This window comes from Mobula hypostoma, chromosome 13 (assembly GCF_963921235.1).
Source record: "Mobula hypostoma chromosome 13, sMobHyp1.1, whole genome shotgun sequence".
NCBI classification, from domain to species: Eukaryota; Metazoa; Chordata; class Chondrichthyes; order Myliobatiformes; family Myliobatidae; genus Mobula; species Mobula hypostoma.
The window spans coordinates 14,933,494-14,959,225 of record NC_086109.1 but is presented as its reverse complement, the minus strand read 5'-3'; the positions used below and the strand labels follow the sequence as shown (position 1 = coordinate 14,959,225).

Here is a 25,732-nt window from a genome sequence, read left to right as displayed (position 1 = left end):
AAATAGTCCAGGGAATCTTGAAATGGATTAACAAATTCTTAGTGTAATGAGTTATTTGGAAGACATCGTTTCTGACAAGGTGATAAATAGGACCTACAGGGAGGAAATCACCCCTAAGTTGCAGGAGGCAGGAACTTGCGTGACTGTCAGGAGAGGGAAAGGAAATGGGCAGCCAGTGCAGAGTACCTCTGTGGCCATTCCCCTCAAAAATAAGTGTACCTCTTTGGATACTGTTGAGGGGGACAACCTAATGGGGGTGGTGGTGGGGGGGAGGAGCTGCAGTGATCAGGTTTCTGGAACTGTGGCCCAGAAGGGAAGCAGGAATAAGAGGACTGCAGTAGTGCTAGGGGTTTCCATTATTGGAGAAGTTAGCACAAGATTCTGTGGACAGGATAGAGACACCTGGATGGTATGTTGCCTCCTAGGTGCTAGGGTCAGAGATGTCTTGGATTGAGTCCATGGCATTCTACAGGGGAAACACTGGCACCAATGACAGAGGTGGGAAAAGGGAGGAAGTCCTGAAGAGAGAATTTAGTGAGTTGGGTAGAAAATTGAAAAGCAAAGCTTACAAGGTGGTAATCTCTGGACTCTTGCCTGTGCTACGCACCAGTGAGGGTAAGAATAGGATGATATGGCAAATGGGGATGGGTTACACCTGAACCCGAAGGGGACCAAAATCCTTTCTGGCAGGTTTGCTGGAGCTTTTGGGGAAGGTTTAAACTAATTTGGTGGGGGTGGGAACCAGAGTTATAAGGCTGAGGATGGGACAGTTGGTGTACAGGTGGATGCAGTGTGTAGTGAGACTGTGAGGAAGGACAGGCGGATGATAGAGCAAAATTGCTTTTAGTAGGATGAGTTGCAATGTAATATTGGTACAAAATCAAAAAGGATAATGAATACAAGACTGGAGGTGTTATATTTGAATGTACACAATTTTCAGAATAAAGTAGATGATCTTGTAGTGTAGTTAGAGATTGGCAGGTATGATGCTGTGGCTGAAAGAAGATCGTAATTCCTAGTTTAACATCCAAGGATACACATTGTATCAAAAGGACAGGTAGGTAGAGGAGTTGGTGTGGCTTTGTTGGTTAAAAAAATGTAATCAAATCCTTAGAAAGAGGTGACATCGGAATGGAAAATGTAGAATCCTTGTGGGTAGAATTAAGAAACTAGATGGATATAAAGACCCTGATGGGAGTTATATACATGCCTCTGAACAGTAGCAGGACGTAGGATACAAATTCCAATGGGAGATAGAAAATGCATGTCATAGGTGGCAATGTTACAATCGTCATGGGGGATTTCAATTTGCAGGTCAGTCAGGTTGGTGCTGAATTCCAAGAGAGAATTTGTAGAACACCTGCAAGATGGCTTTATAGAGCAGCTTGTGGTTGAGCCATTAGGTGAAAGACTATTTTTAATTGAGTGTTGTATAAACAACTAGATTTGATCAGGGCGCTTAAGGTAAAGGAACCTGAGGAGACAGTGATCATAATATGATGGACTTCACCTTGCAATTTGAGAGGGAGGGAGCAGCTAAAGGCAGATGCATCAGTATTACAGTGAAGTAAAGAGAATTGGAGGCATGAGAGAGGAGCTGGCCATAGTTGATTGGAAGGGGACACTAGCAAGGATGATGGCAGTATATCAATGGCTGGAGTTTCTGGAAGCAAGTCGAAAGTTGTAGGTTACTGTGCATCCCAAGGAAGAATTAGTATTCTAAAGGCAGGATGACACAACTGTGACTGACAAGGGAACTCAAAGACAGCTTAAAAGTAAAAGAGAGGACAAATAATGGAGCAAAAATTAGTGGGAAGTCAGAAGATTGTAAAGTTTTTAAAAACCAGCAGGAGGCAACTAAAAATGTCTTAAGGAGAGAAAAGATGAAATCTGAAGGTAAGCTAGCCAATAATATCAAAGTGGATACCAAAACTTAATTCAGATATATATGAAGCAAGAGAGGCGGGAGTAGATATTGGACCACTGGAAAATGATGATGGAGAGGTAGTAATGGGGACAAGGAAATGGAGGACAAACTAAATATTTTGCACGTGTCTTCATTGTGGAAGACAACACTAGCAGTATGGTGGAAATTCTATAGTGTCAGTAGCAGAATTAAGTACAATTGCTATTACTAGGGAGAAGGTGCTTGGTAAGCTCAAAAGTCTGAAGGCGGATAAGCCACCTGGACCAGATGGATTACACCTCCGGGTTCTGTAAGAGGTAACTCAAGAGACTGTGGAGGTATTGGTAATGATCTTTCAAGAATTGCTAGATTCTGCCATGGTTCTGGAGGTCTGGAAAATTGCAAATGTCATTCTACTCTTCAAGAAGGGAGGGAGGCAGAAGAAAGGAAATTATTCCGTCTAACCTTAGTGGTTGGGAAGATGTTGAAGTTGCTTGTTAAGGATTAGACCTCAGGGTATTTGGAGGTCCATGATAAAATAAGGCAGAGTCAACAGAGCTTCCTTAAGGGGACATCTTGCTTAACAAATCTGCTGGCATTCTTTGAGAGAATATCAAGCAGGATAGATAAAGGATGACCGGTGGATGTTATGTGCTTGAATTTTCAGAAGGCTTAGACAAGGTGCCTCACATGCTTCTTAACAAGATGCTAACCCATGGTATTACAGGAAAGATACTAGCATGGATAGAAGATTGGTTGATTGGTAGGAAGCAAGTACTGGGAATAAAGGGAGCCTTTTCTGTTTGTCTGCCAGTGATTAGTGTTGTTCTGCAGGGGTCAGTGTTGGGACAACTTCTTTTCATGTTATATGTTAATGATTTGGATGACGGAATAGATGGCTTTGATGCCAAACTTGCGGACTATATGAAGATAGATGGAGGGGCGCGCAGTATTGAGGAAGGGGGCTGAAGAAGGGCTTAGATAAATTAGGAGAATGGCCAAAGACGTGGCAGAAAGAATACAGTGTCTGGAAGTGTATGGTCATATACTTTGGTAGTAGGAACAAAAGCACAGTCTATTTTCTTATCAGGCCGACAATTCAAAAATTTGATTTGCAAAGGAACTTGGGAGCCCTCATGCAGGATTCCCTAACTGTTAACTTGCAGACTGAGTCAGTGAGAAAGGCAAATGCAATGTTAGCATTCATTTCAAGAGGACTAGAATATGAAAGCACGGATGTAATACAGAGGCTGTAAAAGGCACAGGTGAGGCTTCACTTGGAGTGTTGTGAGCAGTTTTGGTTCCCTTATCTAAGAAATCACATGCTGACATTGGAGGGGGTTCAGAGGACATTCATGAGAATGATTCTGGGAATGAAAGTGTTATCACATGAGAAGCTTTTGATGGCTGTGGGCCTGTACTCACTGCAATTTAGAAGTATGAGGGGGAGATCTCATTGAAACCTATCAAATGCCGAAAGGCTTGATAGAGCGGATGTGGATAGGGTGTTTCCTATGGTGGGAGAGTCTAAACTCAAAGGACACAACCTCAGAATAGAGGGGTGTTTTTTAATAATGGAGATGAGGAGGAATTTCTTGAGCCAGAGATTGGGGAATCTGTAGAATTCTTTGCCACAGGCAGCTGTGGAGACTAAGTCTTTATGCATGTTTAAGGCAGAGGATGATAGATTCTTGAATGGTCAGGACATGAAAGGATACTGGGAGAAGACAGGATATTGGGGTTGAGAGGAAGATTGGATCAGCCATGATGAAATGGTGGAGCAGATTCGAAGGGCCAAATGGCCTAATTCTACTCCTGTGTCATATGGAAACCCATCAAATGTTGAAAGGCCTAATTAGAGTGGATGCGGAGAGGACATTTCATATTGTGGGGGCGCCTGGGACCAGCTGGCAGGCCTCAGAATAGAGAGATGCCCATTTAGAACAGAGATGGGGAAGAATTTCTTTAGCAAGAGGGTGGTGAATCTGTGGAATTTGTTGCCATGGTCGCTGTAGAAGCCAGGCCATTGGGAGTATTTAAGGCAGAGGGTGTAAATGCTTATGGGGAGAAGGCAGGAGAATGGTGTTGAGAGAGAAAATGGATCAGCCGTGAAGAAATGGCGGAGTACACTTGATGGGCAGTTTGGCTGAATTCTGGTCCTATCTCTTATGGGCAAAGCAAGGCATTCCCTGTACAGTACTGAACTGTCAGCCTTAAATTACTGTCCTCAAGTCTGTGAGTGACCCTCAAACCCACAATATCAGGTTTAAGTGAGAATGTCAAGCCAGATATACCAAGGTGACTTCAATCAGTTGGTTGCTAATACCGTAGGATAAATTTTGTGGACTTGAAATTCATCAGGGACTCCTGTTGAATATTAGGGCCAAAATGTTATGTACAGAGCAAGGAATGCCATTATAACTTCCCAAGGTGAAGATCAAAATGGATACAGTCCCCATATACGTGCCCTCCATCTCATGAGCAGCTACCTCTATCAAGTAAGTCATGCTGACTATTTACCATTCTTACTGAGATCGTTGATTACAAGGATGTTGCCTGTGACACTTTAAGGATATTGCCATTTTTGGCAGCAATTTGTTATTTCATCTCCTTGCTTTCCTTATTGCTTCAGTTTACTTCTAGTTATTAGATAATTCTTATTCCCCATCCATCCTCAGAGCTTCCTTATAATAAGGTCAATTGAACTTATGCTCTTGGATTTACCACTGCATGAATAACAGTTTAATGAGAATTCAGGAATGAGCCATATTACAAAGTGCATTTGTCCTCTGTGATAAATGGGAAAATGGGCCAAGCCTAGGACTGCAAATTTAAACTGTGTTCTCCTTTATTTTAAAATAAAGAGCCTCAGTTCTCAAAAATCATTTATTCCGTGGGTCACAACTGGGAGTAGCCTGAAGTATCCCACTTCTGACTTCCAATACCCAAAATCACAACATCAGTGAGACTGTTTAATTTCACTCTAGATGACAATAGTTTCACAATCATCCATCCTACGCAGATTTAGTCATACAGGCATAGAAACCTACAGCACAGAAACAGGTCCTATGGCCCATTTAGTCCATGCCGAACCATTTAAACCGCCTAGTACCACCAACTTGCGACCAGAGCCCTCCATACTCCTCCCATCGATGTACCTATCCAAACTTCTCTTCTACGTTGAAATGAAACTTCTCTTAAATATTTGTTATGTAACACTTTTTAATTTTGTTTTGGCGTTTTGAAGGAAAATATGTAGCCTCTTCGGTCTCTTCCTACTCTTGGAACAATCCAATTCCCTCACTTGTTTTCTTGTAGTCTGTTCTCCCTCACAAACCCATCAATTCTTCTTGCTTCTCTTGCTCCTATCTTTACTGCAGGTAATCTACAGTAGCCAATTATTCAGCAAGTTTTTTTTTATATCAGGTTTAATATCACCAGCATATGCCGTAAAATTGATTGTCTTTGTGGCAGCAAAACACTGCATACATAATAATAGAGAAAAAATGTGAATTACAGTAACTATACTGTCCCAACTGTATAGTTGTAGTTATAAAGAAGGCAAGACAGCGACTATACTTTATTAGGAGTTTGAAGAGATTTGGCATGTTAACAAATACAATCAAAAACTTCTATAGTTGTACCGTGGAGAGCATTCTGACAGGCTGCATCACTGTCTGGTATGGAGGGGCTACTGCACAGGACCGAAAGAAGCTGCAGAAGGTTGTAAATCTAGTCAGCTCCATCTTGGGTACTAGCCTACTAGCCTTTAGGGAGCAATGTCTCAGAAAGACAGCGCCCATTATTAAGGACCTCCAGTACCCAGGGCATGCCCTTTTCTCACTGTTACCATTAGGTAAGAAGCCTGAAAGCACACATTCAGCAATTCAGGAACAGCTTCTTCCCCTCTGCCATCCGATTCCTCAATGGACATTGAATCTTTGGACACTACCTCACTTTTTTTTAATATACAGTATTTCTGTTCTTGCACGTTTTTTAAAATTTATTCAATATACGTAATTTATTTACTTGTTTATTTATTATAATTTTAATTTTATTTATTTTTCTCTGCTAGATTATGAATTGCATTGAACTGCTGCTGCTAAATTAACAAATTTCACGTTACATGCCAGTGACAATAAACCTGATTCTGATTCTATATACCGTATATTAAATAGTTAAATTGAATAGTGCAAAAATAGAAATAAAAAAGGCAGTGAGGCCGTGTTCATGGGTTCAATGTCCATTCAGAAATCGTATGGCAGAGGGGAAGAAGTTGTTCCTGAATCACTAAGGGTGTGCTTTCAGGCTTCTGTACCACCTTACTGATGACAGCAATGAGAACAAGGCATGACCTGGACCTTAATCGTAGTTGCCGCCTTTCTGAAGCAGTACTCCTTGAAGATACTATGGAGGTTAGTGCTCATGATGGAGCTGACAAAGCTTGCAGCTTATTAAGCTCTGCAGTTTATTTCGATGCCCCCCCCCACCCCGCCACAGTGATGCTGCCAGTTAGAATGTTCTCCATGGTAAATCTGTAGAAATTTGTGAGTTTCTTTGGTGACGTACCAAATCTCTTCAATAATGAAATATAGCTGCTGTCATGCCTTCTTTGTAGCTGCATCAATATGTTGGACTCAGGTATTGATACCTGGGAACTTGAAATTGCTCACTCTTTCCACTTCTAATCCCTCCGAGGACCGACGTGTGTTCCCTCATCTTACCCTTTCTGAAGTCTACAATCAAGTTCTTTGGTCTTACTGATGTTGAATGCTCGGTTGTTGCTGCAACGCTACTAGGGTTGCCAACTTTCTCACTCCCAAATAAGGGACAAAAGTAGCAGTCAAATACGGGACACTTGTGTTTACCCCGAGAAAGACTACCATGACCATGAAGCCTTGCGCGGGCACTTGCGTGCACTTGCTTGACATGCGCATGCGTGTACGTGCTGATTTTTCCCCCCTACAAATCGGTTTTGACTTAATCTTCCCGATTCTGCTTTTACTATATGTTAGTGTGTTATTTTAGGTTTTATGTATTATTTGATATGATTTGGTAAGTTATTTTTTGGGTCTGGGAACGCTCAAAAATTTTTCCCATATACTGCAAATTAATGGTAATTGCTTCTTCGCTTTATGCCATTTCGGCTTACGAACAGTTTCATAGGAACGCTGTACCTTAGCGGGGGAAATACAGGACAAGGGCGGTACTGTATGGGACAAACCAATTTAGCCCAATATACGGGATGTCCCGGCTAATACGGGACAGTTGGCAACCCTAAACACCACTCACCTGGAATGTGGAAGGAAACCAAACCGGGGTTGGGAGGGGGTGTGAGCTCCCATGGTCATGGGGAAGAGCATGAGCACTCGGGGCCAGGACTGAACTTGTTTCCAGGGCACAACCACGGCGTGAAGTTTGTAATGAATACTCCTGGTAAGGAGATGATGATTCAGTGTGAGAATAAAGCAAATAGTCAAGAATAAATCTTTCTCTGAAGCCTTGCAACTCAGCAGTCATCTCTCCCTCTTTATCTTTATTGCCTCAATAAAAGTTTTCAAATCATTGCAGCAAGGAAGTAGACCCCAGTGTGGAACCACAACACTTGTAATGTCAGCCCAAAGAAAAGTATCCTTTCCCTCAGTCCTTCCGTTCCTCTGGTGCAGCTATGCTTCCTTCAACATGTGCTGTTATTTATACTTGCTTTTGCACAGCATCTTGTCAGAACAAAAGCACAAAACCTATATGCAAGCTCCATTCTTTTCTTAACAGCAGGCAATTCCTTTGCAAAGTTCAATTAATCAGGTATGATCTATCCTTTTTTTAAAAAAAAATCCAGATCAGGTTACGAACTCAATCCTTTATAATGGTTTGTAAATCTACCAATTTGAATCGAAGCACTGCGCTCCTGAAGGTTGTGCAGAATTAGGGTGATACCATTCGATGAATTGTTTGCCAAGGATCCTTTTATCTGTTTCTGAATGTGATACAACAGCTATGAACCAGCAGAGTGTCTGATATTTACGGAAGTTATAACTGGAGGAGTTCCTTCCTGTCTGTTCTGAGAACTACTCCTTGAGGTGATGTTAAAGCTATCATCTATTGAATGTTGTTGCTCTGTGAAATCTCATCTGTAATCCTGGATGCTTCAAGTTCCAAATGTTTTTTTGAGCACAGTATTCCTTTAGGTTCAACAAACCCACATTAGATTATTTTGCTTGCTACTGGTTTAGTCAAGATGATTAATACTAATTAGACATTGAACCCATGAACACTACCTCATACATTTTTATTTTTGTATGACTTATTAAATTTAACTAATAATATAGATATAATGTAATTCACATTTTTTCTAGTATTATGTATTGTACTCCTGTCACAAAGACAAATTTCATGACATACTGTATGCCAATGATACTAAACCCGATTTTGATTCTGATACTAATTAAAGCAATGTATTTATGTAGTTCTTAGAAATCATGCCTGTTTTGTCATATATTGTATTACTTTTGTACTGGTGTTGCTGATGTTATTGCAAAATGATATTTTGGAAGGCAAAAGTGCATGATGCTAAACAAAATTGGATCAGCATTTTGCATTTTCAGAGAAAGATAATTCATAAACAAATTAATTGATTAATCAAATGTGTCAGTGGAGAATCATTGTTTATTAGGTTCCTTAATTTGGGAATCATGTGTTTTGTGTTTTTAATAACTATTAATTGATTAAAATTTTGTTGCAGTAAAATTAACACTTAAAAAAAAGTAAAGCTGGTGTTTCCATGAAGACTCATTCATTTAAAAAAGCATATTGCATTAGCTAATGAGAGTGGCTGAAGATTTTTTAAAACTGTTTTTCCTGTAATCTGGGTGCCATGACATCATATCTCTCCCTGGTATCCAGGCAATAAGCTGTTGTTCTAAGATTGATGTCTGATTTACTAGCTCAGTCCTTTGACCTAATGTTTCTCGAGTTTCTTCAACTTGCCTGCCCAGTCTCAGCTGGCATTTGGGTTCAAACTCATTAAAGTGGTTGGTAATTAGATGTGAACACCTGCTTATGGTAGTCACACAGTTTCTCGGCCTTCCTTAGCTGTAACTGTATATGCATGACTCATAGCAGGATAATTGCCTTTTACTGTCAAATGCCAATTGAAAATCCAAGCATGTTTTTTAATGATGTATATCTGTATTACTTTATATAAATTTGAAGAAACAGCCTTGTGCTGCTTACATTTTCAGCCACTGGAATAGTGACATATAATGCTTGTGGAGCTGTCAGTTAGAACATGGGTGTGATACAGTTCTCTGTCAGAGAGTGTGTTTGGCTGGAATTTAGTGTCTGAAAATTTGGTGAAGGCTGAAATGATCATCAATCATATTTTTTAAAAGTGCTCTGATAGTAGAGCTGCAGAACTAAGACCAGTGGAACTGGGAAGAGGGATTAATCCATGTTGTTTTTTGGCCTGGGGTCCATAATGGTACACAACTGGCTTCTTTAGGTACTGTAATCTAATGTGGTTCTTTGAATTTTATTCACACCTTACAGTTGTCTACCATCCAAATGTGTCATCCTTTGGAGATTGAAACCTTCTTCCTCATATCCCTGATTAAAGAAGATTTTAATTGATCCTTGTCAGCCAAATACTCTGGTATATCTCCCTTCTAACACATTAAATTAGCTTAAACTCATCTGTAACTCTGCCTGTTTGGAAGGGAAATAAACAACCATGTCAAACTGACCCAACCTCTCATTTATATTGACTCCCAGTACACCAGTGGCTTGAATTTTAAATTCTTGCATTCTGATTCTTCGCCTCGGCCCATGTTTATCCCTTTGTCCTACAATTTCACCCCCCCCCACCTCCCATTTCACCATCACCCTGAGAACTGTAATTCTCAAATTCTGGATACATATCCACCTTTTTTAACCACCATCACTGCTATCATTGTGACTTTGCCTTGGTTTGTTGAAGTCCTGTGAGGAGTTTCTTCCCTAAACCTTTACAGCGTCTTCCTTCCAACGTTCCTTGAAGATACTTGATAAAATATAGCTCTGTCTGAAGTTATGGCCATTTCTGCTAATGTCCTGTTCTTTAGCTGGCTGTTGGTTTTTATCATGAAGTGTCTGAAGGGGTTTTAGTGCTACACAGCAGATACAGTCTCAGAATATTTCATGAAAAAATAACAAATAAAATGCATAACAACGATCTGTCTTCCAAAGAATAACATTATTGGGTAAACATGAGAAAGTCTGCAGATGCTGTAAATCTGAAGCAACTCTCTCAAAGTGCTGGAGGAGCTCAGCAGGTCAGGCAGCATCCATGGAAATGGATAAACAGTTACCATTTCGGGCTGAGATGCTCCTTCAGGACTGGTCATTGCTATCCTGTGGTATATTTTCAATGGAAAATAATTTCCAAATATTTAACCTAGTAGAAGTGAATTAACTTTTTGACCATTTAATGGACTGATTGCACTAAATGTGGTGTTTGTGACTAATATTCAGGAAAGTACGTGTGTGGATTGAAGACAAAATAAGGGAAAGGGATATTTGTTTTGAGACCTTGGCTTGCAGATCACAAAAGCTTAATGCAGCCTTGCCTTGGGACAATTTTATTTATCAGGACACAAACCATCAGGTAGAATTGCAGATGAGGAGAAATGGTGGCCCGGAAATTCAATGGTACCATGATGGTATTTAGGATGCAATATACTATATAGTCAGCTTTTCATTTGTGCTCCGAGCTCTGTGAGTAAAAGTAGACAGAGAGACTTTAGGACCCTGGGTGCAGGTGGCTAACTATGTGCCAATTAAGACTTGTAACTAGTCACGGATCATCCTTTACTTAATGGGTCTGGGTTGAATGCAGCTGGCACTCGAGTAAATGAAATCTGTTTTATTATCAGATACTGACAATTTTATTGATTTTAAAATAACCGTATTAAAATCATGATAGAAGGAAAGCTGTTTTACCAAATTGATGTAAGAGCTATTTTATAACATATTTCTAAAACCAGTTAGATGTAGACAAATATTAGAAAGACCGTAAGACCTGGGAATGGAATTAGGCCACTCAGTCCATCTAGTCTGCTCCTCCATTCAATCATGGCTAAATTATCATCCCTGTCAATCCCATTCTCCTGCCTTCGCCCCTAACCTTTAATGCTCTTACTAATCATGAACCTATCAACCTCCTCTTTAAATATACAGAGCTATGGTGGAAGTGGGAGATTGAAACTGATTGCTAACTCTGAAGGTGCATGCACTGACCCATTGAACTGAATTGCTTACTGATGTGTTATATGATTTTCTGATGGTCTGTATATCTTAGGCTGAGTCATGAACACTGAGCAAGGCTGGTATCAATGGTTGAGACTTCGATTATTTTAATTTTTATAAAATGTACATTGGATTTATTTTAGTAAGTTAAAGGGTGATAGTTATCAATAGTTGAAATATTGATATTATAGCTATATTTGCACTTGTCTCTTTTCCAAATTTGCTAAGAAAGGAAATAGTTTTTACTTTGGATTGTGACTGAATCAATTCTTTTCTAGTAAACACACAATCGGGAGCCACAAATACATTCAGTTTTGCCGCAAGTTTGATGTGGACATCAAGCTTTACTTGATGGAGCTCAAAGCCGTTTGCAAGGACTTGAAGCGCGTTGTAAGTAATTAAAAGTTTTCTGTTCTGATTCCTTCAAAATATTTATCTTAAAATCACCAGTGGTAGAAGCTAAAGAATTGAATTGCACAAGTGCTTGCTTATCTGTAATACCTGGTTATTCACCAGACTGAGAAGGAAGAGATTTGACTGCAACATCCTGTTTTCATTTGTGATCTTTTTACATTAGTGCTACTTTGAATTTGAATTGATCGCATTTTGTACAGCCACTCTGGCACCCAGTGTCACTTTATGATAAAATCAATCTATGTGCATATGCTATCTTGTATATTTATATTTATTGTGTTCTTTATCTCATCGTGCTTTTTGTGCTGTGTCGGATCTGGAGTAACAAATATTTTGTTCTCCTTTACACTTTATGTACTGGAAATGGCATTAGCCAATCTTGAATCAGATGATGACATAAATTCTCCTTACATGCTCTTCTTGAGAGTTTAGTGGATGATATCTTGCCTCCGTACCTCTCCCAATCAAATAGTCCTCTCGATCTCTAATTTTTGCATAAGTAATACTAATTTGAATTTAGTTATTTGTGCCCTGATAATTTTCCTCTCGGGTTGCACCAAGGCACATCTTGACTGATTTGTGATTACTGGAGAATTGACATTTTGAGAGTGCTGTAAAATAGCAGGTATCATGGATAGAAAATTTTTGAGTTAGTGCACCTAATTTAGTAATATGCAGGTGACTCTCAACATGGCAGTTGTCTCATTACACAGTGTCCAGTGAGCTGGTTCCTAAGCAAATAAGCTGATTTAAACTTGCAACTTAAAGTGAATGAAATAGATTTTAATTTCTAGATGATTTGGCGATAGTGGAGCAATACGTATCCCAGTTTTCTTGCTGGATGTCATGACAGAGTTGTGGTGGTAAGGATATAGTGAGTAGTTTCATGTCAGGGGTTCATGCTAGGTATTTATTCTGCAGGTTAAGAAAGTAAGAGGATTAAATGCTGGAAACACTTATCAGGTCAGGCAGCATCTGTGGAAAGGAATCTGAGTTAACAGTTAAATTCTGTGGATGGGTCTTTGACCTGAAACTTTAGCCCTTTTTCCTTTTTTATCTTTTTAACTCAGCTTGACCTGCTACTTTTATTTAAGATTTCCTGTTTTTTTTTAAATTTTCCATCAGGATAATAAAACAGTTTGTTTTGCTTGCTCAGTTTTGTACTCTGTTTTTCTGTCTACACTTTTTTATTGTGTACCTCCATCTTTATTTTCTCACTCCTACCAAGGGATGAGAAGTATAGACTGACCTATTTTAGTTACTTTGTTTTCACAGGCCAGTGATGACAAAAGCCCATCGACTCTTAATCATTACATACACTTACAAGAGAGACCCTTAAAACAAACCATAACCAGGTGAGAAAGTGGTCCGTCAGTGTTTGTTTCAACACTGTTACTTGAGATTGATAATGATTGATGTTTTATCAGTTTCTCTCCATGTATGAATGTAATGGAGAGAATATATTATACAGGAGTATGTCACCTGTATAAGTGACTAGTAGCTACCAAATATCTCTTCTCCTGTTTACACATATGTAGTAAGCGGTCCACCTCAGTTTAACAATGAAAGATTGTTATTGTTTGTTTCGTAACTTTTTTCTTGTAATTCATGCAGGCAAGCTCTGACCCTTCTCTTCAACACCTACCAAAACGAGGTGGATAGCTTTCTGATGGCGGAGGTACGTAATGTGGCAACAAAATAATGCTTTGAAGTCTTTTTATCTGATGCCTTGGGTTGATGCAGCCTTGGACAGCTCATTCACCTGTAACATGAATTCATGTACAGTACCTGACTATCTTTTTCTCTTTTAGCACTACTTATTTAATTTAAATTTTATATATAATTGTAATTTATAGTTTTATTATTCTTTTCATTTGTACGTCTCCTGCAAAACAGCAATTTTCAAGACATATGCCTGTGATGACGTTAACCCTAATTCTAATTCTGCTCTCAGTCAACATTGTGAAGAGCTATATATATGATAATTCTGTTCCCCTAAATTTTCTTTTACTTTTTCCATAAAATAACTTGTCCCTTCAGGGTTTTTAAACCTTGGGTACCTCCAGGACTGACGACTTTGTGAGTTTTTGTGTTTGGTATTGAGTGTTGTCAGGAAGAGGGACCAACAACAGAATGAGGCCAGGCCTTGCACTGATTGAGACAAAGGTCCAGGTTTCTCAATAGTCATTACTAGCAGTTACTGTGTAGGGACTGAATTTCAAAATTCAGTTCAATCAGAACATTTCATTCAAAATGCATTTAAAGTTGCAAATGCGACCATTTACACAAAAAATAGTATTGCTTGGGATATTAAAGACTGGTAATGGGTACAAGTGAAAATAGGTTCAAATTATTTACCCAAATCTAAAAATCATTCATAAAGCGTACGGAGCTGAAATAACATTAATTATTTTCACTGTAAATTTTTCAAAATTGTGCCTATTAGTTGGTATCTCGGGTGGTGGGGTGGAGATACGTCTCTACCAAAGAAGGTGTAAGGTGCTCCTTCCCTCTGCTAGCCTGCAGGTCACCCTTGGGCAAGGTGTAGCACCTGCTTAGCTTCCCAGTCAGGGTCACATGAAGCCATGGCAGGAGGTTGTATAAGCAACTGGTGCACATTGGCAAGTCCTGGTTATGTGACCACTGACGCCAGGCAGACAATCTCTGAAGTGTTGATAATGACTGGGGTCACCCATCTTGTAAAGACACTGCCCAGAAGAAGGCAATGGCAAACCATTTCTGTAGAAAAATTTGCCAAGAACAGTCATGGTCATGGAAGGACTATGATCACCCATGTCTACTGACACAGCACATAACGAATGAAGTTAGTATTCTACTACCTAAAACAAACTGCACAATTTAAGAGCCTTCACAACAGTGCAATCAGCTCATTCTCAGTTTTGTGGGCAGAGTTTAATTCCAACAAATTAATATGTAGATTTGTGCTGCTCCAAAGACAAATCTTCTGATATGTCAACATTAATAGATTTAAAGCTCGTGAGCCTCTCTGCCTCCAATTCCCCCCATGAGGACTGACTCACGAGCCTTTCGTTTCCTTCTCCTGTGGTCAATAATCACACATTTGATTTTGTTGACACCGAGTGAGAGGTTATTGTTGAAGCATGTCTCAGCCAAACTTTGGACTGGAGTTGATGTGGCAGGTGACCTCTGGTAGTAAGTGGATCCCCATCCATAAAATTTAAGACGGAAAAGATTACTCCTTTACAATATTTGATCCTTGTGAAAGCAGCAATTCCAGTAATCCAGCAATTCCAGTAAACTATTATGCATGCTATGTTCAATTACTGAGCAGAAAAGAGTCTGGGTATTCTTTTGTTTATCTGAAGTATATTTATTATTTGCAGGCTGATCATTCACCGAAAGCTGAGAGAGTGGTCCAGTCTGTGATGGCAATTTGCAACGCGCTTGCGTTAATTGAAACACAGGAGATAACCAATGCTTTGAACCAATTGCCACCCTGCCCCTCACGGCTGCATCCTAGGATACAGAAGGTGCGGCAACCCACTTCCATTTCCTTCCGATCTCCCAAGTGTTTCTGTTGCTGTCATCGGTATATTATTATTTTTAAATGAATGCAATGATTGTGTAAATGTCTCTTGCCGAAACTTAAAAGTCTCTTCCTCTTTCTATTTTTAATCTTGTGTTTCTATTTCTGGATGACCACTTCTGTACTGATTAGTTAGAAAGAGGTGACACATAGCATATTTTGTTTCTGGCTCATGTCAGTCTGAGCTGTGTACTTTCTGGCTGTTGACAGATGACCTTTCAATCTTTTACAGCTAATGAAGCACTTTCAAATATAATCATCCTTATCCGTTAAACTATAAGATAAGTTTGTCCATGGTGTCTTGAGTGAGGTGCCAATTAATCTATTTTATAAGTGATTGTTGATTAAGGACAAAAGGTATTGTTTAGGACATTGCAGAGGGGGATATTGAAGTGATCTCTCAAGATTAGCATTAAAAAATGTTTTGCATCCTTGGAAGAGTACAGACTCTGTCTTGTCCAAGAAGTACTAAATTCCATAGTGGCATTCCCTTCCTCCTGCACACTGCTTTGCTGGATTATGTGACAAGTCCCTGGAATGGAAGTAGAACCAACAACGTTTGATCCATTGCCACTAAGCTGCAGTTGACACCCTGTTTACTGTAACATGTTTTTCAAGACTCTTACCCAATTTTAATTTCTCTCAGTTTTGTTTTTGTATCTATATCTGTTGTTCATGTTCAGAGTAAGATTGCACAAGTCAGTCTTCTCACATTTGGTGTCATTATTCTTGATGAGTCATGTGTAGTTTGAAATATTGTTCACTTACCACCTGCCATAGACTGAAGATAAAACACACGTCACCTCAAACTTTTACAACCAGTCAACAAATTGGACTTTGATCCCTTTTGTCTACTTTGAAACTTGGTGGTAAAGTGATGCTGTTGAACTCACCTTACCACCTGATGACCAGTTTTGCACCCAGATTAGGTTATGAATATATTTAATAATGAAGGAATCCCTTTCATATTTTTCATGATTCACACTTTAACTCATATTCTCAGCTGTCGTTTTTTAAAAACACTCTATATTTTAATCACTGGAAGTGTCATCACACTTCCAATCCATTAACACACAACATTAGTGTTTGAGGACCGAAGGGGTTGACTTGGAATCTATTTTGTCCCAACTATCTCCCATCACAATTTTTGTGATTGGTAAATTGGTGGTGTCCCTCAGGAAGTTCTACCATGTGCTTAGCCAGCAATGCCAGAGAGTGTAGTGTGCGAGGAAATGTTTTATAGGATCTGAGGGGAAATAAAGGGTCAACACACATAAAAGTTGCTAGTACTAGCTCTTCTTTCAGTTAGTCCTGACGAAGGGTCTCGGCCCGAAACGTCAACTGTACCTCTTCCTAGAGATGCTGTCTGGCCTGCTGCGTTCACCAGCAACTTTTATGTGTGTTGCTTGAAATTCCAGCATCTGCAGATTTCCTCGTGTTGCAGAAATAAAGGGTGGTGGGTATATGAAATGAACCCCTAGAGAAAGCTGTAAAGGTGGATACACTTATAGTGTTTCAAAGATAATTACACAGGTTCATGGAGAGAAAACATTTATAGGATTTGAACCAAATGTAGATCAATGGAACTAGCCCAGACATCTTGGTCAGCATGGACAAGTTGGGCTGAAAAGTCTGCTTCGGTGCTGTATAACTCTGAATGTGACATAGACACCTGTATTTTAGTTAGAGAAACATCCACAAGATTCTCCTTAACTAAAAAAATAAATGTGCTTTGACATTGGACCCTTGTATTCCTATTGTTCAAAGCTCTTTTTTTGACCATTTCCTCTTCATTTGTGACATTTACCATAACTGTCCTTCATGAGTATCTCAGGACTTTGACATTCTCATTTTCATTTGGGTTTCTAATAATAGACTTCAAGAAATCATGAACACTTTTGATTGACTGTAAATGAACAAAATCAACATGGACACTATTGCAGATAATAGACTGCCTTCATACAATGCTTTTGACAATTGCATCCTCCAAATCTTCATTTCTATTATAACATTCAATATGATTGCCAATACCTTCAAATTCTTCGTAATACTGTATTTGTTGAAGTAGTGAAATTGTTTCATTTTCATTCGTGGCCATTTCTGGCATTTCTAAGCCTGAATGCACGAAAGCACAGTGAGCAAAACAGACTTGAATTGTCTTACTGCTTCATTCTCACCAACGGTCTGTGACAAAATCACTGCATATTGAACACAAAACAACATGGAACTGATGCTATTTAAAAATTTTGCTCTAAGCAGCGTGTAGAGTCTAACAGCCATAGAAGCGCTCACAACTGACGCTAGTTAGAAATTGTTTGCTAACGGCTTCCTGCCCCAATGAAGTGGCATGTGTCCCAAATGAACAGAAAGAATTCCAGCAATTTTATTGATTAGCTTTTGTTCTTTAAGAGTTGTCCCAATTAAGTGGCTGCCCTTATTAACCAATGGCGTAATTAACCAGAATCCACTGTATCTATTTACTTGTATAAATCTGTTAGATAGTTTTTGAATCTTTTCATTTCCCTAAAGAAAAATTGTGACACTTGACTCCAAGGATCAACCATGTGATTTTCCTTTGAAGTCCTCCATCAAGGCACAGGACTGTCCCAACTAATAAAATGACCTATTAACATGTAACATTGTAGTAAAACAGCTGGTCCTTATCATTTCTTATTCCAATTTATTTCCCCTCCATCTGATTTGTATTAGGAGCTAACTGTGTAACAGATCCCATGGCACTATTTCAAGCAAGTTCATGGAAATTCTATTGAATGGCTGGCCAAAGTCTGTCTGTCTGTCTGTCTCTCTGTACTTAAAGTAGATTTTCTGATCATTGCTATTTATGACATCTACATGTGTACATGATAGAGATGACACTTCCTAAATAAGCACCACCAACTACACTTCCAACATTGGCCTTAAGTTCCATCGGAATATCCTGATGTTGTGAAATGGAACGAAGGAAATGCAAGTTTTTCACTCACTTCACTGGAAATCAGGAGTATTTTCTAATGAAAACTCTTTTGTGTCATTTAGTAATTGTGTATGGTGTTCTTCAAACTATCCGCTTTGTTCTGGAAGTGGAAAGAATCATTTGGTAGAAAAAGTTTGAAGGCAAAGGTATGATGTGTCCTGCAAGCTGCCTAACTAATCAGTATCCTTTCATATTTCTGCAGGATCCTAGCATGCTGGCAAGAAAAGAGAATCGAGGTATGTGATTAGGCATTTCATTAGCTTGGCATGTGATGGTTGTTGCTGTGAGTGTGGTCCATCAAGAGAAGGAAATAACAGAGCCGTAGAATGGATTTAATTACCTCATTCTGCATTGGTTTCTGTTCTCTCCCAAGGGATTGTTCATGTTTTGAAGCATTATGGTTATATTGTTGTAACTTCAGAAAATATCCTAATGTTGTTCCCAGCTCTTGCTTCACACGCCTTCTCTGAGCAGAGTGGAGAATATTGCTTATTGGGTGCCAGACGTTTGAAAAATAAACCTTCATTCCTAGTGTCAGCCTTAATCCTAGAGTGAATAGGCACTTCATACATATCAATTCCATTGTCCCTTGGTTTTATTGTATTATGCTTAACTAAAGATTATTTTCTATAATTTTTTTCAGTTAATTTCACCAATAACTCAAACTTCCACAGATTTCTTCCTTTAACCATCATTAGGATACAAATCCATGGGCATTAGCAAACTAGTCTAATGTCTCATTCTTTGTCTGCGGCATACAATGTTGCTGAGCTGTTGAAGACATCATGTGGAAATGTCAAGTAATCCTCACTTTACAAACACGTGCATTTTCCAGCTCGTGACTCTTCATGAAGGATCATGCACTGCGTCAGGGCCTTTAGTCACACTCCAGCTCATTTAGCACCGACGTAGATCTTTACCTGGGATTTTCGGGCTTGCACAACCATGTACAGCTACCACTGGAGTTGTTCGCATACTTAAAGTTCTTAATGCTCACCATTGGAAAGCGAACTGAGAGAATACCTTTTGTGCACTGAGCTTCCCGTTGAAGCTGCTGGAAGGAAATGATTGAATTCAGGAAAGGATTAAATAATCAGCTTTGTTTCTGGAATTCACACCAAAGAAAAAAATTGAAGAAAACTTCCTCTACCAGTTTTGTTTAGCTATCTGTAGAAGCACAAGTTGTATACAATTTGGCAACCTAGTCCAGCTTTGCAACGATAGAATGATTATTCCTTAATTCTAGGGTCCATGGACCCTTTGTTTAAAGTTATTGGTCCATGGCATAAAAAAGGTTGATACCCCTGCTTTAATTCCTTCCTGCTTTTTACTGGATAGGCTGTTGGATTTTTACACAGTCCTTCTTTTGCCATAGGAATGAATGGGTTAAAAGCATTTTTTCAATTTAACATGGGCTCTAGGCGAAACTGTTAAGATGTGGTTGTTGTCCAGGCCACGTATCTGTAAATGATGGAGGTTCACTGCACTCTAGACTGTCAAAGAACACAGAATATTACATTACAGTACAGTACAGGCCTTTTGGCCCACAATGTCACTGAATGCTAACACTCCCACCAACACTCCTTCCACAATGAATGTTAAAGATAAAGGATTAGCTCTATTTGCCACATGTACATTGAAACATTGAAAAATGGAAGAAAATCCAGTTCTGAGGAAGGATCTCAAAAATTTTTAACTAGTACTCTTTCTGTAGATGCTGAGTATTTCCAGAATTTCCTAGTTTTATTAAACAATAGAGAAAGCTTAGTTGCAACGATCTCATTGGATGATTAAGAAAGATTTTTAAAACCAGCTTTATTTGTCATATGTACTTCAAAACATACAGTGAAGCGTGTCGTTTGTATCAAATCAAATCAGCAAGGGTTGTGCTGGGCAGCCCACAAGTGCGGCCACACCTCCAGTGCCAACATAGCATGCCTACAGCTTGCTAACCCTAACTCGTGCGTCTTTGCAACGTGGGGGGGAAACTGAAGCACCCAAAGGAAAACCACGTGGTCACGGGGAGGACGTACAAGCTCCTTACAGGTAGTGGCAGCAATTAAATGGTGATCGCTGGCGCTGTAATAGTGTCGTGTTAACCACTACCCTACCATGTCATCCCTGATCTAGTGCCCTTTGCAGACGCACTGGGGTGTCTGTTGGCACCAGTGGAACTTTCTTCTGTAGAGGGACAGGTTTACAACTTCCTTCATCTCGTAGGAAAGCTAATCTTGCTTGGGTCATGATTATTGTCAGTAATTTTAAGGCCTAATCTCTCTAAATCAGACAAGCCAAGGCAAGCCTTTCAGTTTTGCATTCAGACAATGCCTCCAGGTTTTCTGCTTCTGATTACTCAAAGGGTATATTTCACAACCCACCGGTTTGCTTTACTGTGCAAGAGAGTTCCCTGGGGCTAATTGGGAATACATTTAATTTTCTCTTTCAATGTATCACCTCTAGAAGTTGAAATTGCTGAAATTATTTTTCCTATAAAATCACACTCAAGTTTTAGTCTTTATCTTTTAGTGGCAGCAGTACATTGCAATACATAATAAAAATTATAAATTATAGTAAAAGTGTGTGTGTGTAATATATATACACACTCACACTTTAACAATAATTTGTATATAAAGTTTAATTAAACAAGTAATAAAAAATGGGGAAAAAAGCCAGTGAGGTCATGTTCATGGGTTCAATGTCCATTCAGAAACAATGAAGGTAGAGGAGAAGAAGCTGTTCCTGAATCATTGAGTATGCGCTTTCAGGGTCCTGTACCTCTTCCCTGATGGTAGCAATGAGAAGAGGACATGCCCTAGGTGATGGAGGTCCTTAATGATGAATGCCACCTTTTTGAGACATTGTTGTCACCTGAAAAACACTCTTGCTGTTTCGAATATTTCCTGGGACATCAGTTACCTTGTAGCATCTTACTCAAGTAATCATTCATCCTGTATGCATACAGAGTGGGTGGGTATAAGTTGGGTTTTCCTCATAACACCCTGCATGCAGGACTACTTTGGAAAATTAAGTCCTGTGAGTCTTCTTCCACAGCCTATGTGTGGTGTTGCCAGTGAAGACACTGCTCAGGCCACTCTGAAATAATGACTCAACTGAATCTAATGGCTTCATCTAGAGCCTATGTAATTGCTGGAAGGTACACTTAACCCATTCTTTCCTATTGCAGAAGAAGGGCTGTGTAAAAATTCAACAGCCAGTGAGTAAAATCAGGGAGTAAATAAGGATGAGTCATTATCACAGCTTATTACTGGGAATTCTCCACTGCATTAAGGTGAAGGGGGTCAAAATCCAGAACAAGTCAAATAAGCCATTAAAGGAACCCTTCCATCTAGCAGAAAAATGGCATATGATGTTCAGAAATGTGATAATAGAGCCAGATTCCTTACTGTCTATTTCTCTCATTACAGCGATAATTGGAGAGTCTTTAACAGCTGCCATCTTGGACCTGGTGGAGCTCTACTGTAACAGCTTTAATGCAGATTTCCAGCCAGTGGCTCCAAGTCGGAAGGATACTCAGACACAGAGTGCACGCCTCGTTGATAGTCCTCTTACTTTCACCATCTATGCAGCTCATAGGATTCCTATCACATGGGCAGCTAGGTAATTGACCCTATAAGTACTGTCTTCACCCTGTTTGACTAGCATTACTCTGGGGGAAAATGTTGATTATTTCTATTGGGGATGGGAGATGTGCCTTTGGCTTTCCATAGTGGATTAACAGACTGCTTTCTTGTTTTTGAGGAGGAAGGAGTTTGTCAGTAAAATATGAGGCTGCTAAGTTGAAAATGAAGAAACTAACAAAAATGGTTGCATTTGTATGGTGCCTTGTTCAAAAACATCCTTTAGTTCTGCTGACAGGACTGGTGATAGTGCAACTGTGGAATTATTGGACTGAGTTGGAACCCTGCAGTCTTTATTAACAAAAGGGACCTAAAGTAAAATACCATTGCTTCAGTTAAAATTAGTTAATAATCTGGAATTTAGAAGGAAATGAATTATTACTGCAATACTTTTTGATTCCCTCAATATCTAAACATCCAGGAACCCTGCCTTGCACATATGCTCATAGTCCTGCTCATAGTCTGAGCCATCACAGCCCTCTTGGGTAGAAAATTCCAAGGCCTACCATTCTTTTGAGTGAAGAAATTAATTTTTCAAATATGTCCTGAATGGCTGATCCCTCATTTTGAGACTGACTGCTGGATCTAGAAGCATAGTGATCTAGCCTGTCAAATTCTAGACCTTTACATGCTTCATAGATAGTACCTTTAATTCTTCTAAACTGAAGAGTTTAGGTCCAATCTGCTTAATCTAAAGACGATCATGGTATCTGGGGGATTTAATTAAGTCCTCTGGAATGAAAAGCTGGTGTCAGCAAGTGATGAGCATAGAACTACTGGAATGTTGTAAAGCCCAACTGTTTATTAATGTCCTCCTTCATGAAGGGTATCTGTAATTCTTGCCCAATCTGGCTGATATGGACTCCAGGCTCTTAAATGGCCCAACAAGTCACTTAGTACAAGGCTGGTTAGAGTTTGGCAGCAATGAATATTGGCCTTGATACTAATTTCCGTATCCTGGAAAATAACAAAATATTCATTGCATCTCACACAGAAGAATGCAGAAAAAAATTTGAATCCAGTTTTTATATCCTACTTTACCACGAGTGTTAAAATCATGTCGAGTAGGCAGGAGTGACTTATTGTGAATGAAGGGCTTTGGTTGTTAGGATTGACTAGAGACACTTTCAGTTTCCATTTGAACAAAGAAGCTTGAGGTGCCTTGACAGAAGTAGATTGAGAAATAATTTCCACTTGGCCATATATATGAAATGATAAACACTTCAACGCAAATTTAAAAGATAAAGACAAAAATTCCAAGTCTTAAGAAAAAAAACTAAGTTTATTATGCAGGGAGTTTTTAGCACAATGATAGAAATAGAATCCATAAACCAGGGTTCCCAACTGTTTTGATGCCATGGTCCAATGCCATAAAGCAAGGGATCCCTGGTATTGAACCCCTAGTTGGGAACCCCTGCCATAAAAGGTTTTCAAGTTCAGTTTTATTGTCATTCAGCCATACACATGTATACAGCTAAATGAAACAATGTTCCTCTGGGACCACGGTGTAAAACACAGTATATGTATCACATACAGCGCATAAAGTAATATAACACAAAAATACTAACAGATAAAAAAAATCCTGTAAATGTATAAATTGACATAAAGTGACATGTAGTTAAATATACAACAGTATAATGCTACCTACAGTGTCATCATAAATAACGTGTACTGTGTGGTAGCAGAGTGTTCAGAATTCTCACAGCCTGGGAGATGAAGCTGTTACCCAGCCTAACAGTTCTTATACTTGTACTGCGGTGCCTCCCACCTGATGATAGGAAGTCAAAGAGATTGTGGGACAGATGGGCGGGGAAGAGAAAAATTTATGAGAAAAGGTGGTACTGGGTTGTGCTAACAAGTGGTTACTATTTCCTGGACATCCAGTTTGGGTTCACTGTGTTGAACGATCTCCATCAATGCTATTAAACAAATGATAGAACCCTAGATAATGAATTAGTTTTTATTTGAGATGAGTGAAGAGGTGACAGGAAACTGACGTGAAAATAATGCCTCTTTCATGAACATCTAATCTTTTTATAAATAAGCACTTCCAAAGAAAGTTGAAGGTCAATGCTTCGGAAAAGGAAGGGAATTGTATGTGGGTAGTGATGGCAAAAGAACAGTGGGTTGTTTATTGTACTCCAGCAATCTCAGGGTTAATTTTACTGGTACTAGTTATTTATTTCCTGGTTTATTTTTTAGCCAGCTTTTAAGTTCACAAACTGCCATGATATGATTATAATTCAGTGGTTTATTATTAATTCAGTAACAGAATCAGAACATCACTGCCCAAGTTTCAACACTGCCAACACCAGGAGCTTGACTCCAAACTCATCTTAATTAATTGGGCCAATCAATTTTGATAGCGCCCAACAGGGTTGGTGCTTGACCTCTTTGCATGAAATTCAGGTAAAAGCTATTCAATTGATGGTCAGCCTGTCATAGTTCCTCATGCTACATCTAAGCAGCATTGATGTGCACTCAGCAAGCTGGCGAAAGCTTTGATGAAAGTATGCCTGAAGTTAAATTAGAAGCGGAGATCATGAGTGGGATGCTCTAGAAAATGGACTAACTTGAATTTGTGGTTATATGTCCAAACTGTGTTTCCTGCCTTCACACTTAATGTGAGTGCTTATTTCATGTTCATTATAAAGACAAACTTAAACCTATTGGAAATCTGCTTCAGCATTTCTCATTCCATTTTTCTTCAGCTTTCAGAAATCTCTAATCCCTTAATTCTGCTCTTTTGCCCTTTTCTGGTTGGCTGCTGGTGACTAGTGGTATTCCACGAGGGTCGGTTAAGGATTAGGAAGATAGAATTGATGGCTTTGTGGCCAAGAATGCAGATGATACAAAGAGGTGGAGGGACAGGTAGTGTTTAGGAAGCTGGGAGACGGCAGAAGGACTTAGACAGGTTTTGAGAATGGGCAAAGAAGTGACGGGTGGAGTACAGTGCAAGGAAGAGCATGGTCATGCACTTTGGTAGAAAGAATAAAGGTGTAGACTATTTTCTAAATGGGAGAAAATCAGAGCTACAGTGGGACTTGGGTGTCCTCGTGTGGGGTTCCCTAAAGGTTAACTTGCAGGTTAAGTCGGTTGTAAAGAAGGAAAGTGCAGTGTTAGCCTTCATCTCAAGAGGTCTAGAATACAAGAGCAAGGATGTCAAGCGGAGGCTTTAGAGCTCCTTAGTCAGACCGCACGTGGAGTATTGGGAGCAGATTTGTGCCCCTTATCTAAGAAAGCATGTGCTGGCTTTGGAGAAGGTCCAGAGGTGGTTCAAGAGAAAGATTCTGGGAATGAAAGGGTTAATGTATGAGTTGCACTTGATAGTTCTGGGCCTGTACTTGCTGGGGTTTAGAAGAATGAAGGGAGAACTCATTGAAAACTATCAAATATAAATGCCTAGACAGAGTAGAGAGGATTTCTCTTAGAGTGGGTGAGACTTGGACTAGGGGGCACATTCTCGGAATAGAAGGACGTCCATTCAAAACAGAGATGAGGAGGAATTTCCACAGCCAAAGGGTAGCGAATCTGTCAAATTCATTGTCGCAGATGGCTGTTGAGGCCAAGTCATTAAGTATATTTAAAGTGGAGGTTGATGGGTTCTTGATTAGTCAGGGCATTAAAGGTTACGGGGAGAAGGCAGGAGAATGGGTTTGAGACGGATAATAAATCCATCATGATGGAATGGCAGAGCAGACTTGATGGGCTGAATGGCCTAATTCTGCTCCTACGTCTTAGGGTGTTATTAATTTTCATCACCTATTATCTTGGCTTCTGCTGCTAGGGTTCCCTTACTACTCCTGACCACACTTCTACTTCACAGTGCTCTCTGAAGAGCGTGCTTAAGATTTACCTGTTTGACCAGTCATTTGGTCATCTTTTCTAATATCAGCTTAGGAGGCTGTCAGATTTTTGTCCCATGAACTATTTTGGGACCTTTAACACTT

General features: G+C 39.5%; 1 protein-coding gene across 1 annotated transcript in view; it reads left to right on the top strand.

The window, feature by feature from the left end:
- The window catches only part of pik3c2b (phosphatidylinositol-4-phosphate 3-kinase, catalytic subunit type 2 beta), a 174,267-nt gene that overhangs the window by 43,719 nt on the left and 104,816 nt on the right, over positions 1 to 25,732 (top strand). Inside the window, exons 6-11 of the mRNA XM_063065353.1 lie at positions 11,467 to 11,578; positions 12,878 to 12,957; positions 13,217 to 13,280; positions 14,968 to 15,114; positions 18,347 to 18,380; positions 21,570 to 21,762. Of these exons, the coding sequence (XP_062921423.1) occupies positions 11,467 to 11,578; positions 12,878 to 12,957; positions 13,217 to 13,280; positions 14,968 to 15,114; positions 18,347 to 18,380; positions 21,570 to 21,762 (630 nt within the window). The remainder of the gene's footprint in view (positions 1 to 11,466; positions 11,579 to 12,877; positions 12,958 to 13,216; positions 13,281 to 14,967; positions 15,115 to 18,346; positions 18,381 to 21,569; positions 21,763 to 25,732) is intronic.